At 40.0% G+C, this 19,627-nt stretch overlaps 1 protein-coding gene across 1 annotated transcript; it reads left to right on the plus strand.

Moving 5' to 3' along the window:
• Positions 1 to 2,807: 2,807 nt before the first annotated feature.
• On the plus strand, positions 2,808 to 19,309 carry RGS21 (regulator of G protein signaling 21). Its single transcript, XM_073358215.1, has 4 exons — positions 2,808 to 2,818; positions 8,367 to 8,443; positions 10,801 to 10,967; positions 19,106 to 19,309. Exons 1-4 carry the CDS (start codon positions 2,808 to 2,810, stop codon positions 19,307 to 19,309), a joined length of 459 nt encoding a protein of 152 aa, XP_073214316.1.
• The last annotated feature ends 318 nt before the right edge of the window (positions 19,310 to 19,627 follow it).

The following is a 19,627-nucleotide window of genomic DNA, read 5'->3' on the forward strand; positions in this document are numbered from 1 at the left end:
AAGATATGGAGAAACTCCTGTACAAGCTTTGGAATATACTAATACTAACTTTCTGAGTTGCTATCGCTGCGCTGTTCACACCCAAGAACAGAGCTTCAAGGTGAGATTCCAAAATACTTATGTGTTTGTCTGTTTTTACTACAGCATTTTAAAAAATTTATTAAAAGTAAGCTTAATTTTTGAACTAAACATATAGGCCTTAGAAAGCAAAAGAAAATCCTTGTTTATCCATATCATTTGAATACTTTCCTAAATATTTTTGTGTTTTCCCTAACTACTGTCTAACTCTCATTTTCTTTATATATGTAAAGGTTCAGACTCACCCCTGCGACGCCTCCTGCTGGTAGTCGTTGGGAATTAGCTCCTCCAGCCACCGGAGCGCCCTCTGCAGGCTGGTGATCCGCCTTACCTCCAGCCCCTGTGTCCCTCCCAGGACCCAGTGCCCCTTTCTCTGGGGTGCTGCCCCCCTGGCAGTACCCCTACCCTCTCAGGTTCTGGGTCTCCCCACCCTCTAACTCCAGCTTGCCTAGTCTGGGCTACTGCCAGTCCCCACTTAGCCCCTTATATCGGGAGCAGACTGAAGTGTATACGCCACTCATCACAGGCAAGGGGGTTTTGGACCTGCTGCCTCCACCTACCGATGGGCTGCCCCTCTGCAACCCTACACCTATTTGGCCTGTAGTCAGGCCTGCAGCCTGAGGCTTTCCAGGCCGGAGCTCCCAGCTCCTCTGGCCCTTCCCCAGCCCTGCTCCAATCTAGGTGTCCTGCTCAGCACCTTGCAGCCAGGCCCTTCTCCCTCTACAGGCAGAGGGAGAGTGATGGTGCTCCTGGCTCACAGACTCTTATAGGGGCCAGCTGGGCCTGATTGAGCTGGCCACAGCTGCGGCTGCTCCCTTAATGGTCCTGGGCTTTTCACCACAGCCCCAGCCCTGTCAGAGCCGGAGCGGGTAACCACCCCGCTACAGTATAATTACACAAAGACATATTGCAATGATTTTTTTTCTATTATACCAATAGCCCGTGGGAACCAAGCTGCTTTTTTCAAACAAATGAAATATTTCAGAATACTCTTTAAGCTCACTAACAAGCCACTATTTATTTGGTCTTGGGCTGGTAAAATTGCAAAGAATTTCTAGACAATGTTGAATTTTTAGATTTTATAATTATTTTTAAAGATAAGATTTTGTTGGTATGTGTGATACATTTGCATTTAACTTGCATTGCCATCAAAATGAGAAGAATCTACATTTTCTTATCAATGAAAATATCTAGTTTCTTTGTGCTGAGGATCTTGTTAAGTATTGCTGAAGTACTTAATACAAATTCAGTTAGCTAAAGTAATTTTTAAAATTTTGAGATCTTAAATTTTCTTTAATAAACAGACATTAAGAACTAATAAGGTTTTCAAAATATTTAAGTAGTTCTAAGGGGAATACTGAATCAAACGTCTCAAAATACTAAACTAATCTCTCCCAGGGTAAGTTATTTAAGGCCATCCTACAGTTACCCTTTAAAAGCCAATACAAGAAAACTTGTCTGAATTGATTTTTCAGGATACCAGCAAATATTGGTTGCCTAGCAGAATCTGTCTTTGAATAAAGGTCAACCAAAATTGTACTGGAAACTGCATAATAGTACTTTGAAGTGGTCCCTAATGCAGGGAGTTACTTATTTAAGACAGTCCTTCGTGCAGGTCTCACTTACTTAAAAATTGCTCAAAACAATATTAATTCATTCATACAGCTCATATGCCCAAGAAAACCAATCGCTGAGCATTCAGCTGGGCAGAATGAGTAGGGGACGACACAGCAGGAGAGATGAGGAGAGGAGATGAGAGGAGAAGGAAACCAGTCTGCAGACCAACATGTTCAGAGGAGTAGGGGACAGAGAGACTGGCAGGAGGACAGAGGAACGTACAGGAGAAGGAGGAGAATCAGGCAGTATGAAGCACATGCAGGGAAGCTCGGGGATAAAGAACAGAGGGAAAGGAGAGAGAACACGAAAAGCAGAAGGAGACAGTGCAATTAGTTTTCCCAGAAAGAAAATACACTTATAGCACCATTGAAAATACATTAAGAGTTTATGTCGAAAAGAGATGTACTCTGAATGCATTGCTGTAGCTGCCACTGGGATGTTGCATGATCACATTACTAGTAGCAGAAGTAGTAGCAGTAGTAGGACTAAATACTTATATTATTATAGTACGCAAAGGCCCAGGGCATCATTGTTCAGGATGCTGTACAAACACACAAAAGGAACAATCCTGTCTTGGAGGGCTTATAATGAATTTGGAAAAAAATTGGCACAGCTTTGTTAGTTGCATGCAGTATAGGGTTTGTTTTTTGTTTTTGTTTTGTTTATTGGTAGGTAGGAAGGAAGTAGGAAAAGGAAAGAGGAGCAAGAGAAACAGGCACAACTTGCCACCTTTCTCTTCATGATCGGTAGGCTGATAACAACACGGGTTCAAGACCAGGAAGTGACCCACAAGATGATGTCTCTGTGAAGATGTTGCTCAGAGTATAAAGAAAGTTTGAGAGATGTTTCCATCTAAACCATGTTTAATTAAATAGCTATTTCTTGCACTGGGGGGATTAAATTAGGCTGGCCATGATCAAAAACAAGCCATGATTGTGAAACAGAAATAATTTGAAAGAAAGTGGTAAAAACAGAATGTCAATTTGCAACCCGCTGTTTGGTTATTTGCATACTAATTGTAATGTTCCTGCTGTCACATTACCTTTAACTTGAAGATCAGTCAGAAAGAAAAAATCTGCATTACCTGTGACAGTCAGACAGTGGAATGAAAAATGCCAGTGAAGTGAGTTGTTGTTTATGGCTATTTTTATCTGAGAAGATGTATGGAATGGGACAGCTGACATCTGATTAGCCTGGACAGTTTTTATTTCCTTCCTCATTTATAATTAATATGCTGATTTTGGTCCTTGGGGCAAATTCTGCTCACGATACTCATGAGAGTAATCCAACTGAAGTCAGTAAGATCACTCTGAGTGAAGCAAACAACACTACTCTCAGGAGGAAAGCATGCAGGATTAGGGCCATTCTTTCTGATTTTCCCCGGTCTGTCATTCTGCTTCCCCATGAGATTTGAAAGCAGTTATATATTCACTGAACTTCCCAGGTATTTGTTATATATTTGATTAAAGTTGTTACATTTACTGATCCAATTTCTCTGCTGGCATAACTCTGCCAAAGGGAGAGAGTTGGTGAGCAGGAGCAGAGAGGTGACAGGCTCACAGATTGTCAGACAATTGACAATGTCACAATTTCATATAATATATTTTATGGTTTTGATTTGCGTTTTAATATATATTGACTATATTTAGATTCCGTTTATACATATGCAATTTTATTAATTTTGTGTGTATTATTTTGCAGTTATGATGCAAGTAAATTGACAGCTACTTCAATATAATGCTTGCGATTTTATAGCATCAATGCACTAACCTTATAGAAACTCCTCTGAAAACAATGGCACTTACATTATAACATATTAATGCTCCCATGTTGCATCTTGATAAGTATGCAATTAATGAATACTATTATTGTCTGTAATATACTTTCATAACTCTGTGTGGATTAGAACTCACAAACTCCCCTGTGCAGCTCAGTACTAGCTGTGAGAACCTAGATCTCAGGGAATATTTAAGAATATCATATATATTTATAGTAATCATGACTGAGTAAAAAATTTTAAAAAGCCCCTCAATATACTATTCAGAATGAAGAGTTTGACCAGTTTTAGCCATTACCAGCTGTTTAGTCTCTGGAAACACATCTTTTTAAGTCAATATCTATAGTATATATAGGAGCATCATGATAGGAGCATAAGTCCCTGCTAGGATCAACGACTGACATAAAGAATGTTCCTTAGACGATTTCAGAACAGATTTGTCAGTCAGTCAAGAGCATCATAAACTTCACATTAAAGGTTACTATAAAATGTCCAATCAACCCTGAAAGAATCTGCCCTCGCATTTCTACTCCTCAGAAAGAAGCAGCATAGAATTCTTGATTGGGTGTTATGCACCTGCAGAGGAAAGAGATTCCTCCCCATTAAGAATTATGAATAGCCTCCATACCTGATAGACACAGAAGGCCGGCAGTGCTTTGGTGAGACAACAATCACCAAGTCTAATTTTAGCTGGACTGAGCACCTGTCCTCATTAGGGGCCATAGCTTCGTGGTCTAAGCATGAGATAGGAAATAACTGGACTTGCATATTTGGAACCTAGCAGGGTCAATTTAGACCCTTCATTGTTCTGAATAAAATGAGTGATTTCCTTACCCAATTTACTCTGTGGGAGTCTTTTGGATGAAGACATTGTTACCAATAATCTCCTCCAACTCACATCTCCTCCTTGGTCTTTTGATTTCCCACCTAGGGTAAGTCTTCACTGCATAGTTAACCCAGGTTCCTACCAGGTTTAGCCCAAACTTCCTTACCATCTACACAGAAGAACCTCTGACCAGGGTTTGGAGGTGCTTAAGCCCAGGCTAGCTTACCTAGAACCTGAGCCCCGGCTATACCTCAGGATGGAAACTGCCCACTTTGCAGTAAGGACATAGGCTAAATCACTCAAGTGCTGATAGTCATACAATCCCCGTCCCACAGTTCTCTGGAAGGACATTTTGTGTCTCCCACAACCGATATAACTGACTGGGAAACAATACGAGAGTATCACAGCACAAAGAACTGTGAGATATGTCCCCTGACACACACAGGCAAGTGCAGAAACAGTGAGGATATAGTAACACTGAGAGTTTGCTATAGAGGTACTCACACGCAGCCTACACTAACCTGGGTGCTCAGAACTGGGTGCTAATCTCGGTATTACCAACTTCAAGAGATCAAAAATCCTGAGTCAGTTGCCCAAAAAATCTTGAGATTTTTTTCTAAAGATTATATTATGGTTTAGATTTTTAAAATATTTTTAACACACCTCCCCTCCTCCCAGCCCATACCCTGTGTATGTGTGACAGATAGTATTCCCCATTACCCCAGCTATACCGGGTACAGTGAATTTGGCCCCTACTGCATGAGCTTGTCACATCTGCCCATCCCCTGCACAGCAATTACTTCTGCCCCCAACCTCCAAGACAATCCTCCCCACAGGCCCCTCCCCCCATCAATTTACCCCCACTCCTCCCGGGGTTTCTCACACACACACACACACACACACACAGGCTTGAGGGAGTTGCAGCAGGGTCCCTTCCACCCATTCCAGGTGTCAACACGGGATGAGTGTGGGGTGGACTCACTCTGCAATTCCTTCCCCAGACCTCCCTCCATCCTGGGGGCAGGAGCCATCCCCACTTTAGCCACTTGAAGGGTTGGGAGGTATAACCTTCCCAGGGTTGGGGGAGGAGCAGAGGTGCTGTGCCATCCTTATTGGTCCCAGGAGGGAGTGGGGATTAAATAGCAGAGCTACCCAGAGCTACTGGGTTCTTTAGCTCCCTGCTTCACCCTCCCCTCTGTGAGAATGGCTTTGGGTTGCCCAGGGGAGGGGGGAAAAAGAAAGGAGGTCTTCCTATAGCAGCTCTGACTGGTTGCTCAGCCCAAGGAGGTGGGCAAATGGGACATGCAGTGAATCAGATGGGGGTTTTCAGAGAGTTAGCAACTTTGAAGTCATGCAGGTTAACTGTGCATTGAAGATATACCCCTTCTGTTTGCCAGCGGTAGCCTAGAATCAACACAAATCAGTGGGATAAAACACCTCTGTCCAGACTGAGCCAGAGAAGGGTATAGGTTCAAGAAACTCATCACCCTTCAGCACCTTTTCTTAGAGGTGAGGAGGTTTTCTTTTCTCCTGTGGACATGAGAGTGAAGTTACCCAAAGACCAATAATATTAACTAAATTTGTAAATAATTTTTACAAAAAAAGAGATAAAATGGAATTAAAACAAGCTGTTTGCTTAACATATCTTGATTTACCCTTCTGATAAGCTAAACCAAATATGGTCATCTCAGCTTAGCTAAGAGGTAAAAGAAATATTTTATATGACTAAAGAGCAAGTTTCTGCTCTGACATCTCTTTGTCAGTGAGATCCTGCTGTTGTGCCCAGAGGGAGGTGAGTGACTCCCCACCTCACTCAGCCAGTTTATTAAACCCCAGATCTTGGTCAGCTTGTAGGTCCAACAAGACCACCTTGATCCAGAGCAGCTACCTCGGCTTTGCAAACCAGTAACCTACACAAACAAGAGAGTTTGGACTCTCTGCTTTCTCTAGGAACCACTGACAATACCAAAACCCTTTAACAATGTCAAATAATTGCTTTTGAAAGGCTTAAGAAACTAGCTTACATACTTCAGACACCAGATTGCACGTCTGCCCCAGACAGTTTCTGCATTGTCCTTTCAAATAGGCAGATTGGCATTTTGCTCAGTACAACACACCTCTCCCACTAATTTTTGGTTATGAACTATGAATTAGGGTATGAGGCCTAGATCCTCTCTCACGATCGTTAAAAATTGAGCCTTTACAAATGTCATGGAAATTTTAGTAAGAGTTTTCTCTGGTGTATGTAACCAAACTCTCCCTCATGCCAATGTGATTCTGTGTGCTGGTGGTTTCTCTTTATCTGAGGAGTTGTCTACTTCTTCAGTTCACTAAGATTTTTATCTTGAATTTATTAACTCAGAACAATTCACATTTGAAAAGGCTCTTACTGACACTCCCCAACTCTTTGTTTGTTGTCATTTACCTAGGCTGATCCCTTGGGCAGGTCACAAACATTTGCCATTTGCAATCAATTAACTAATAGAAAAATATTCTGAGGCTATGTCTACACTTAAAATGCTACAGAGGCACTGCTGTAGGGCTTCACTGTAGACACTCACTACAGTGACAGGAGGGGTTCTCCCATTGCTGTAGTTAATCCACTTCTCCGAGAGGCAATAGCTAGGTTGATGGAAGAATTCTTCTGTTTACCTAGTGCTGTCTAGCAAGGGGATCGGGTCAGCATAGCTATGTCTCTCAGACGTGTATATTTTCACACCTCTGAGAGATGTAGCTATGTCGATGTAAATTTTCAGTGTAGATCAAGCCTAATTTACACATATCCTCATCTTCACTGCACACAGCGTGGTCTTCATGAGGGGGGAAAATGCTATTTTAGACAAGGCAAATTGTAGTTTTAATATTTTAGCTGATTGAAGAAAACCCTAAAGTGTTAAATATACAATTTGCCTTGTCTATGCTAAGATTATAACATTTTAGTTAACAATAAACCTTTTTTTTCTAGTGTAGACATGGCCTCAGTGTAGACTTGGCCATACATGTGAGTGGCACAGTCATTCCACTCTGTATATCAATATGTAAGGCACATCTTGATGAAATCCTAAAATATAGTGATAGGTGGCTTAAAATTATCTAACTAGACAGATTGTGCTATAAATATTGCTGTCCAGTAAAATCTTCAGAAACTGATCATTTAAAAAAAATGGAGCCAGCCTAATAAATAGAACATATAAACAAACAACCACTTGACCGCTCTGCATCAGATACCCCCTAGGGTGTAAGACTTACATAATAATGGGTTTTATTCATTGGAGGGACAATGGATAACAGTTCAGGTGTTCAGCAAGTCTGTTTTAGACCATATTCCACATGCACCAAGTCCGGAAGGAAGGAAGGAGCACTTAAAATTATTATTAACTAGTTTGGAAAAGATCTTATTCTGCCCTGACAGGTTCCTAGATTTAGATACATCAGCCCAGAATTGAAATTTTATTAAGTAATTGTATTCTTGTGCTTTCTTAGAAATGGGAGAGGGGGAGCCTCCAACGCCAGTGGGAAACAAAAAAGACAGATTATTACAGCTTTAACAAATACTTAATCAAAACCTTGTTAAGAAGCAAAACTGTGAACGGATCCAGATATTTATACTAGTAAGAAACTGAGAAATAGTCCATTTATCACACCATTGCTAGTGTGATAACCTTTTAGATAATTTTAGTTATTGCAAGCAAAAAGTGTCATATAAATTAATGGTTAATCCATTCAAAGTTGAGAAGAAATCCAGCACTCCACTACAGAACAGTGACTAATATATCTCCTGCACCTTTATTATAGTTCAGCCAATTGCAAACATTATTACTACTGTCTCCTAGATTAATAATCAAGTTGCCAGTGTCAAATTACATTCTACTTTGCAGTACTCTATGGTTATCTGTACACTAAAAAAAGTCAGGCTTTCTTTTAACCTTTTACTGTTTGATATATGGTGCAATGCTGTAAGTTACTCATCTTGCTTCGTTAATGAGGTGATGATGACATGTTCCAAGCAACAGAAAAACTAACATAGACTGCATAGGCAAAAGATCACAATGCTATTTTCAAGGGTAGATGTTGTTTCCACAGGTCAACCCCTAAGGAAACAATGGCATGGTCTGAGACTGTGGATACACTACTGGAAAATAAAGGTAAGAAGTACTGTAAAAACATATCTACTGACTGTTTATCGGAGGTCATGGAGAGCTTTGGCACCAACTTCAGTGGGAGCAGATTCCAGCCCAGAGATGTTATAATTAAATGGCAGTTTGATCTAAATATGACACCTACGGTTAGTTTTAAAAATTACTAGCTACATTTTAAAAAAATACACAAATTAGAACCTCACTGAAGAATCTGGACCTATTAAGATTATTTCAATGGTGTTGCACGGGCAGAATGGAGGGCAGAATTTGGCCAACTCTTACTTGGGGATGTTTTCCACTCTCCTTGCCCATCCTCCATTGCAGTTGAACTGATTTTACTCAAACCTCCCTTCCAACCATCCTGCCCGCCCCCTACTCCCCAGTTCATCTTCATGCAGAGATAGAACAAAAACAAAACATTCAGCCAAAAGGTGAAAATTTAGGGAAGTTATCAGTGACTAAAAGCAAGAGGATAGCCTGGAAACAGTTAACTATAGGGGTTGTGCTGTCATTCCTGCAACATTTCACCCTTACATTGGCCTACGTTGTTCCTGGGTTGTGTGGTTTTTCATGGGGCTCCTTTGTTTGGTGGCTTCTTTGTATGGCCAGTGGAAGAGGGTTTTTTTTTGGTTTGTTTGTGGTTTTTGGCCTTAGTTCCTCAGGATTTAATGAATGCCTGTCTCAAGTGGTACATGCTGTGTCAAGCAGCAGCTTTCCAATTGGTCTCTGCAATTCAGATCATACACCACTCCTAACTTATCAGTCATTGTTTCTGGCCATCCTCTGCCGTGGCCCAGGACCTGATTTAGTCCAGATAACGAGAGGTGCTATGTGCTATCTATACAGAATAAAAGACAGCGCTTGCCCCAAAGAGCTGCCCTTTTTGTACCATCTTGGCTCTTCCACTAGTTGTGACCTAGCAGAAGGTTTTATTTTGCTCTCACTGAAGTTAATTGTAAAAGTCACATTGACCTCAGTGGGAGCAGGATCAGTCTAGAGTTCTGTAACAAGGAAACTACTGACAGACAAAATTCCCATCATCATTCCCATCTCGGTGTCAATTTCAATACAAATCCTGTACAGCTTTCAAGAACATAATGAAATTCTCTGCGTTTAAAGTACAGTTGCCAGATGGAGTTTTCAACTGAAAGGCATAAAGTCTTAAAACTTGAATTTAAATTGCATTCTTAAATATTCCCTTTTCATTTACATGGACTTTAAATAAAATTACAGTTTCACTCTCCCCAAATAAGTTTTCAGTTTCCACAGACTGTCTCAGGATCAGTCTGAAATGGATTTCCTGAATGGGAGAAAATTCTTTTCAAATGACAAGATATGGAATACAGGATTATTACTTCTTATCTGTATTACCTTGTAGTACCTACAGGTCCCAACCAAGATTAAAACTCCACTACAGTTGGCACTTGAGAAACACACAGAAAGAGAGACTCCAAACCCTGGAGTTCTTATCATCTAAATAGAGAAGATTAACTGGATTTCCTGGATATCCCCGGTCTACTAATGGGGAACTGAGGCAAAGAGAGATTAAGCGAGTTCACAAGGCCACACTGGAATTCTGTGGTGGAGCCAGGAACTGAATGGGCATCTCCCAGGTCCCAATATACTGCTTAAATCTCAAAACCTTTTCTGATGGTGTATAATTTTCATATGAACTACAGGTAATACTGTAAATAGTGGAAAGTTAAGATTTTTCATGAATTAGTCCATCTTTCTAATACAAGTAAATATCTTCCCATTAAAATTACTTTTCACATGTCAAATTCTGCAGTTCTGAGTTGGAAAAAACTCTCATTGATTACTTTGAATTTTGAAGGGGGAAGCAAACAGAAACCAACTATCTTTCTTCAATGAGAGTTTGTCTGAGTGATCAATCCCCAAATGTTGACATTTGGTTATGTTGATATAGCTAAATCCTGTGGTCCTTTCTCAGACAAGATTCCCATTAAATTCGAAGTTCCAAAATCAGCTTTCTGTTATACTCGTACAATTACACTGAAATGGAAGCAGTTTTGTTTGAGTCTAACAAAAGGCTGAATTTGTCCCAGGGGTTTGTAGACTGAATAAGGACAGAAGGATTCAATTTTTGGACCCTAACATGATTTACCCTCTGGACTGCTACATAGATTATATAAAGAAAAGATTATATAAAGTCTGCTGCAGTTTCCACGGTAAACATCTGATGAAGTGAGCTGTAGCTCACGAAAGCTCATGCTCAAATAAATTGGTTAGTCTCTAAGGTGCCACAAGTCCTCCTTTTCTTTTTGCGAATACAGACTAACACGGCTGTTCCTCTGAAACCATAGATTATATAGGTCTTCTAATTTATTTTTCTATTTCTGCAGATGGCTTGGCTGCCTTTAGAACATTCCTGAAGTCCGAGTTCAGTGAGGAGAACATTGACTTCTGGATGGCCTGTGAGGACTTCAAGAAAACTAAGTCTTCTGCTAAAATTGCCTCAAAAGCCCAAAAGATTTATTCAGAATTTATCCAGGCTGATGCTCCAAGGGAGGTAAAACAGTCATTTTTACTTTCCTCAGATAGTTTCCAGGGATAGTCCTCAAGCTGCAAAGCTCAGATCCAGAATGTAATGATATTCAAGATCACAGTGTGTCTACAACAGGATGCATTTATGAAAGACAAGTAACTACAACTACAGACAACCAAACAGGCTTCCAAACAGCTTGAGTTCCAGCTTTGCTTTTCTCATTTACGAGAGAATACACCCTTCTTAGAACTCTTAAAAGCACACAGAGACATCTAGTGTCTGAATATACACTTCAGGTAAACATTACACAGGATTTGGGTTCAGTGCTACCTCTTAATGCATGCACTCTCATTTTGATGCATGGAGAAGTACGCATTATTGCAAACTCAATTTTATCATGACTCTAGCAATTTTGGGGCTTTTTTTACCTCTCATATGAGGGTAGCCTTTCATCATGTTAACTCGTGATTTTTCCCTTACTCGGAATAACTGTCCCATTACTCTCAAGGGGGTTGAAAAGAGTATGATGGCAATTTCCCTACAGTCTATCTGCTTGCTGAAGTGAGGCTGCCTGTAATAAATGTGGCTGCCACCTCCCACAGGCAAAATGGCTCCCACCCTAGACAAGAGAGTTAGGAAATGGACTGTGAGGAGCATCAGAGACCCTATAAAAGGTTCATGTGCAGAATGTGGGAGGAGCAGGACACTGGCAGGTGGGGTGGGGGAGAAGCAGACTTCCTCTGCAATTCTAATGAAGGGTAAAGGGAGGCTGAAGAAGGTGGAGTGATAGTGATGGGGTAGTAGAGAGATTAGATGGCAGCTCCCTCACGTTAGGGGTGGAGGAGGGCAAGAAGAGCCCTCTCTGAGTAATCAGGGGAAGGAAACATTTTTGCATGTATATCTGAGGCTGAATTTTGACCCTTAAAAGCTCTCACACACTTTGGGAGCAGGTGGCATCCCCCTAAAGCTTCAAAAACCCATAAGGCACATAAAAACCCTCACAAATGTCTTAGTTTACATTAGCATCTCATGATTATTTAGCCAATCTCATGATTTTTGAAAGGTTGGGGTTGGCAATAGTGGCTGTGCATTTACTTTTCTTTGCTTTTCATTGACAATATGCTTTTTATGGTACGATAAACTACATTCCTTCCACAAAGTAAATTAAAGTGCGCTACTGGCTACTATTTGTTCATTTCCTTTAACAGAGATTTTTGATGTTATGAATATTGAAACAGTCCCTTTGAAATATTCCTTCCACAATGTTCAATTTGATCACGAAAGAAAATGTTTTGTGTGAATGAAGAAATATGTGAATTAATTACCTTATGATGTGTGCTCCCTCCGTGGCCTTTGCACTGATCCTTCTGCTTTTGATAGTGACAGTGTTTTGAATGTCCTGATGTCTTATGACTGATCAAAGCTCTTTTATATTATTATTATTACAAACAATATTACAAAAATGATAGGCCAAATCCTATAATTTTTGTCTTGCTGAAGTCAATGAGAGTTGCAGGGACTCAATACCTCTGAATTTGGAGCATGAAAACCATGAGTGAAATTATCTAGCTGAAACTGCAGATGATAGCAAAAAGGATATTATTATAATAAAATGCTAGTAGCGCCAAGTAGGAGTAACTAAATGACAGGGCCTCTAATTTAGTACTTATCTGCTCATGAATCCCCCTTTTTAAAAATTATTTTATGACATGTCCTTTCTTCTGCATGAGATAAAGTAACACTCAGACTTTACTTTTTTTAAAAGCAAAACAAAACATTAAAATGTCCTTTAAGACTACATTATATATAAGGTCCTTCATTTTCAGTTTTTACCCATTTTTCCCGAAAAATTCCTGAGTTTAAAAAAAATTATTTGACTTTTACTAATTTTCACCCAAATTTTGGACATGCTAGAAGTCCCTGGACCCAACTCCTCAATCAGGAAGGAGACATGGTGGATTGGTCCCTCCATGCAGAGTCCCTGCCAGATGGCATGGTGTGCCGTTGCAAAGACGGATATTCTGGTTGGTTGCGCTGCTCTGAAGTTAGTAAGCAAAATTAGCAGAGAGCTGGGTCCTGGCAGCAAAGACCACCTGACCTGACCTTTGCAGCAACAGGTCCACAAGGAACAGAAGGCTTCCTTAACTGCTAAACTGTGGTGAGTAACAGGCACCTCTTCCTTGGTGCCCCCTGTGAGTACTGAGCACCCCTTCAACACCCTCTCTCCTCTGGTTGCTGCCCCTTGTGAGTACCAGATACCCTCCTCCCCTTTGAGGCACTTCTCTCCTCTCACCCACTATCCCCAGGCACCCCACCACCTTATGCTCCCTTCCTGCTCCGGGCACCCCACAGTCCCTGCCAACTGCCTCTCCTGAGAACCTCGCACACTGTTCTCCTCCAGACATTCCCCAACCACCTGCCTGCTGCCTCCCATGAATACAGGGCACCTACCCTCACTGAGCAGCCCCTGCTTGCTGCCCCCCTTGAGTGCCAGATGTAACAGAATGCTAAACTGTATTATATTGTTCACTAGGAGGTGTCATGTGTAACATACTTTCATTAAGCTCACAACAGCCATCCTTCCTAGCAGTGCAACAGAGTATCTTTTAGTGAACACATCTCTGGTGTGGCTCTCTAAGAAGGAAACTCTGTACCCAGTCCATATCTGGTGCAAGAGTCTGACATTCTAGTAGCAGCCCTGCAGCCTACTCAGTACAAGAAGCACATGACATTATGTCAGAAGTAAAGGTAGTCTAACTGGTGCCAGAGGAGAGTACAAATAGAAGAAAATTAGCAACAAGGTTGCAAACAGAAAGAACAAAGCAACAAATATTGCGGGATCAATCTAATCAACAAGCCACTTCTCAGTGCCCCTGAGAAATTCCGTTTTCAAGGAACTTTAGAATGGACAGACTGGAAGCAGTACTTTGAAATATTTTGAACTGCTACAAAACTCCACCGGAAACTGGAGATATTCAGGTATCTTCTTTAATTTATGCTATGGGGAAGCAGTCAAAGCATATCTTTAAATCTTTTGCCTTTACTGAAGATTGTCACAAAGATTATTATGAAAGGCTTCTGTATGTTTTTGATTTCATACTTTACACCTCAGAGAAATGTGGCTTATGAAAGAGCATGTTTTCATCAGAGAATTCAAGAACCAGGAGAAAATGTTGACTCTTTTATAAGAGTTCTGCATACTTTGGCTGAAAACTCTGATTTTGGGACTGCAAAACATGAAAACATCAGAGACAGACTAATCATTGAACCTAGAGATAAAAGCATTTCACAGGAACTACAATTAAAGACAGATTTAAATCTACAAACTGCTACCCCCTTAGCAAAACAGTCTGAACTAGTCAAACAGCAGAAGAAGAGGCAGGAGCAACTTGAAAAACCTGAAACTAGCTTAGAAGCTATAAACAGACACACCATGAGAGCTAAAAATCATTAATACAGAAGCCCTGAGGCTATGAGGGAGTCCCAGGCTACCAAGAATTTCAGACTAAATGCAGAGGATTTGGAAAAATTCATAGCTTAAGATGCATGTCATGCTAAACATGAAATATGTAATAAATGCACAAAATATGGACATTTTGCAGCTGTTTGCCATACCAAGGCAGTCAGGGAGTTGACTAATATTTCAGACAATCAAGAGCCATTGTTTCTGGGATCTATCACATGTGGTGACACATAGCCTGCCTGGAAAGTGAAACTGAATATTCATGGAAAGGTTATTAACTTTTAAATGACTAAGTATTAGATGTAACCATCCTCTCAAAAGGGACTTACAATCACCTATAATCTCTCCCAGAGCTGAAATTACCTGATATCTCCTTGACTAGCTCCGGAGCTAATCTGAACTGTATGTGCCAGTTTACCACAGAAACAATTTACGAAGACAAAAGTTTTGCATTCAGAATGTACATGATCAAAGGATCAAAGATCAACAATCTAACCAGACACATCATGGCAGGCCTAGTGAAAAATGTGTGAGAACTCAAAATATTTGGAGATATTGGGCTTTTAAAAGGAGATCCAGTACAAATAACCTTAAAAGACAATGCTGAACCATATAATGTGCATAGACCTTGCAGGATTCATATCCCATTGTTTCATAACGTAGAAACTAGATTAAAGAGAATGGAGCAGATAGGCATTATTGAGAAAATCTGAACGAACACCATGTGCTCCAGTAATCCTGTTTATAAAGAAAAATGGAAAAATACAAATCTGTATGGATCTTAAAGATTTAATTAAACAGCTGTGAGAGAAAAACAGATCCTCCCACAATGGATGACTTCCTCCCCAAAGCAAAGGAGCCACAGTATTCTCCAAACTGGATGCCTCAAACAGAGTCTGGCTACTTCCTTTAGCCAAAGAGTTCTAAACTGGCTACATTCATCATACCCTTTGGGAGATTTTGCTTTTGAAGATTAGCTTTTGGGATTACCAGTGCACCTGAAATTTTCCAAAGAAAGATGGCAGAACTGTTAAGAAACACAAATGAAGTTGTAGTTTTCATGGATGATATTTTAATATATGGGTCCTTTGATGGAAGAACACAACAAAACCCTTAGTAAAGTTCTAAGCCTAATCAGTCAGTCTGGACTGAAGCTAAACAAAGAAAAAATCATTTTCCAAATATCTCAAATTGAGTTTTTAGGACAGACAATGAACCAAGATGGAATCAGTCGTAGCTCTGAGAAAGTAAAAGCTATTTGAGAATTGAATGCACCAACAAATGTACCTGAACTGAGACGTATACTGAGGATGGTAAATTATTTTGGTCGATACCTACATGACCTTTCTATAGTGACAAAACCACCGAATGAACCTTTAAAATCCACATCTTTGCTATGGGGGTCAAATCAAGAAATTGCCTTCAGAAAGGTAAAAGAAATTACCTCAACAGCTCCAGTACTCAAGTACTGTGATGTGACCAAACCCACAATGGTCAGTCCAGATGCAAGCAGCTATGGGGCAGGTGGTGTATCATTGCAACAACATGGATCTGAATGGAAGCCAGTTGCATTTTGCTCTCACACACTCATAGAAGCAGAAAAACTATATGCACAGATTGAAAAGGAGTGTCTGGCAAGCCTAGGATATGTGAGAATTTTTACAAATAGCTGTATGGACTGGATTCTTTTACACTGATAACAGACTATAAGCCACTTGTAACTCCCATCAATGGAAAAGACTGGGATCAAGCACCACTGTGATGCCAGCATCTATCAATAACGTTAATGTGATTTAACCCAATTGCTACTTGTGTTCCTGGCAAAAATCAGGTAGTAGCAGACACACAGTTCCAGAGCCCAGCATCACCTGTGATCTTGAAGATGATGTAAGGGCACACATGGATGCTATGGATAAGAGAGTCTCAGTATCAGAAAAGAGACTACACCAGGTACAAAAAAACAATCTTGGCAGACATGCAGCTTCAAGACGTTCTAAGTTACATTAGCTACTTGGGCCAGCTGGCCTTAAACAGCATGAAGGAAGTGAGAGGAGCCTAGTTTGCAGTACATGGACAATTAAGTGAGCCAGATGGACTAATGATTAAAGGTGATTACACTGTAGTTCCAAACAAAATGAGAGGTGAAATTCTAAACCTCATCCATGAACAACATCAAGGATTAACTAAATACCATGAACAGGTCAACCAGGCAGTGTGGTGGCCGGGCATCAGCAAAGACAAAGAATAAAGTGTCTACATGTGAAAGTTGCAGAACTAATAGACCAAAACAACATAAAGAAGCTTTAATAAACCCTCCTCTACCACAGACAGACCTGGAAGAGACTAGCTGCAGATTTGTGTGATTTCAGAGGACATCATTACCTGGTTGTAGTGGACTATTTTTCCAAGTATATAAAAATAATGTATTGAAAAGACATAACATATCACAGTGTTATTGAGAAACTGAAGTGCACTTTTGCTCATTTCAGTATTCCAGAACAACTAGTGATGGACAACGGACAGCAATTCATACAGCAGAATTCAAATAATTCTGAATGAAATATGATTTTGATTGTATTACTAGCAACCTACAAGTGAATGGAGATGCTGAGACAGCTGTACAGACAGCCAAGAAAATCCTGAAACAGGAAGATCCATTCCTCGCTCTTCTGAGCTGTAGATCAACACCAACAGCAGCTATTGGATATAGTCCAGCACAACTCCTGGTGGAAAGACAACTCAGAACTACTGTTCCAACTTTGGAAGAGAGTCTATCTCCAAAGTAGCCGGACAGAAAGAGAGAAGCCAAATCAGATAAAAAGACAAAAAAGAGCTTCCAAACAAATTTCATAACAGATGTCTCTCAGAACTACCAGATCTAGAACCTGGCATCCGTGTTTGTGTCAAAGTGGATGGAGAAAAAGGATAGACAATTCCAGCTGTCACAAAGAAAAAGAATTAATTACCTAAACCATATATGATTGAGACAGACAGTGGAGAGTTCAACAGAAACTCTCAACATCTACAGTTTGTTCCTCATTAAAAAATAATCAGAACAAGCAAATTCTACAGATGGCAGACACGGAACATAGCCAGTTATTGAAACTAATGGACAGCCGGGGACAATGTTGAAATATGTTTGAGTTTTATAATTAGAAAACCAGTATGATTCAGAGATACTTAACAGACTGATCTACTGAACTCTAAAGATAACATGATTATGTAAAATGGTAGAAATATAAAAAACTTAAAGGGGAGATGTAATAGAATGTTAGATGGTATTGTACTGTTTACAAGGAGTACATGACACCAGGCACACTTCGTCCCCACTCCCTGCCCACTGCATCCTATGAGTTTTGGCCTCCATGATTTCAACACAGCCCTAGCTAGGTGATACCACCCAGACAGAAGTCCCAGAACACAGAGCCCAATGCACTTCCCCTACTGGACAGAGACCCTGGCACTCTTCTGACTCCCAAGCCCTGTGGCCCATCTCTGTGACAGGAGAGATGATTATTTGGGGATGCGGGTTCTGGTCAAGTAATATTGCTGGTCTATTCTCTCCAGTGGCTGTCAGGTGACAGTGACCCATTCTGAGTGCTGGAGGAGTGTAAGTCACCAACAGTTAACTGTTTTAAAAATAAAAGTTCTATTTCTGTAATGGAAAATTAGAAATAATAGTTTCATAAATATTTGGAGAAAAATACCTGCCTGATGATAAAAGTATCAATAAATCTTCACACTGATAAATCCAAGGAATGCACCAAATTGTGATAAAATGCATGCTTTCATAAACAGAAAAACAGTTTATCAATCCAGATTCAGAAGCAGATAAATTATTCAGCTATTGTGTGTAGTTCAACTACAGTTTGGTCCCTGGCCTATCAAGCATTCAGCAGATAATAAAATCAATCCATTTTATTGGTCTAATTTTACATTTCTGTGGGTGTAATGGTGCATTAACTATGGACTAGACAGTGACTTGGTCTATGTGCCCACACAGAATGAGCACCCCCTCATACACTACACAACTCTGAGCAGACCATTTGTATCTTGGTCCAGGTACACAGTTGTAAATGTTGCTGAACACTGCATTACACCCTTCCCAGAGGCAATCCTGTGTGTTCATCCTGCTCTCATGGACCACAGTTTTATTATTATTGTTAATAATTAGCCAATTAAAGAACAAGTAGGGAGTCTATTTTCACCTCAAAAGACTCTTATTACTTCCTTTATGATTAATAAGTTACACATCTGTGATTCATGGGGAGAACAGAACTCCCTTTAGTTAATAGTTAACATTCAGATAGCCCTAGAATGGCTGGAGAATTAAGGTATCTTGGTTGATTGAGTTGTGTGTGTTATAGAACATTTTTTGCAAAGGGCAGGTCTCTGAAAGGAAATGCAAATGCTTTCCTTTTGGTATTATAAAGAGCTAGAATTTCTTGCCTTGATCTACACTTAGATAATCAAAAGCATTTTTAACTTCTTTCTGTAGTGATAGGATCTCTTTAAGCCCAGGGAGCCAAAATAAACTAATATTCAATAGACTAGAAAATAAAGGCACTAACTACATGCTAGTTTGCATCAGAGAGCATATTCTGAGAAAAAATTCAAATAGTATTTGCACCACTCACGAATACAAACTTCAATTCTCCAGTAAAATTTAAACTAATTTTATGACACCTTACTTCCACAGATTAATATTGACTTCGCTACCAGAGACCACATTTCACAGAATATCTCAGAACCAACCCTGAAATGTTTTGATGATGCTCAGAGACTGATCTATAGTCTCATGGCCAAGGACTCTTTCCCTAGGTTTCTAAGGTCAGAAGTTTATAAGGAACTGGTAAATAAGCAACAGAATGGAAACCAGAAAAGATGGCTCTCATTTTTGTGAATAAGGTAAATATCAAAGACACAAGGATTATGAATCTTCTCAATTGCAACTAAGTATAGCATAATACATTGTTAAAGTGGTTATGCACACTACATATAAGAATTCCCATTTGCTTTTGAAATACAAAATGCACTATACTAAAATGTACAACAATATTACTACTAACAGAGTTGGCTGGGAATTTTTCAATGAAATGTTTTGCAGCAAAAATGCTGATTCATCAAAACAGAAACTTTCCATGGGAAAGTTTCTCAACTCATTTTTTTTTTTAAAAGGTACAAAATTGTTAGTTTGAAATGACTTTTCATTTTGAATTTT

Source organism: Lepidochelys kempii, chromosome 8, assembly GCF_965140265.1.
Source record: "Lepidochelys kempii isolate rLepKem1 chromosome 8, rLepKem1.hap2, whole genome shotgun sequence".
NCBI lineage: Eukaryota > Metazoa > Chordata > Testudines > Cheloniidae > Lepidochelys > Lepidochelys kempii.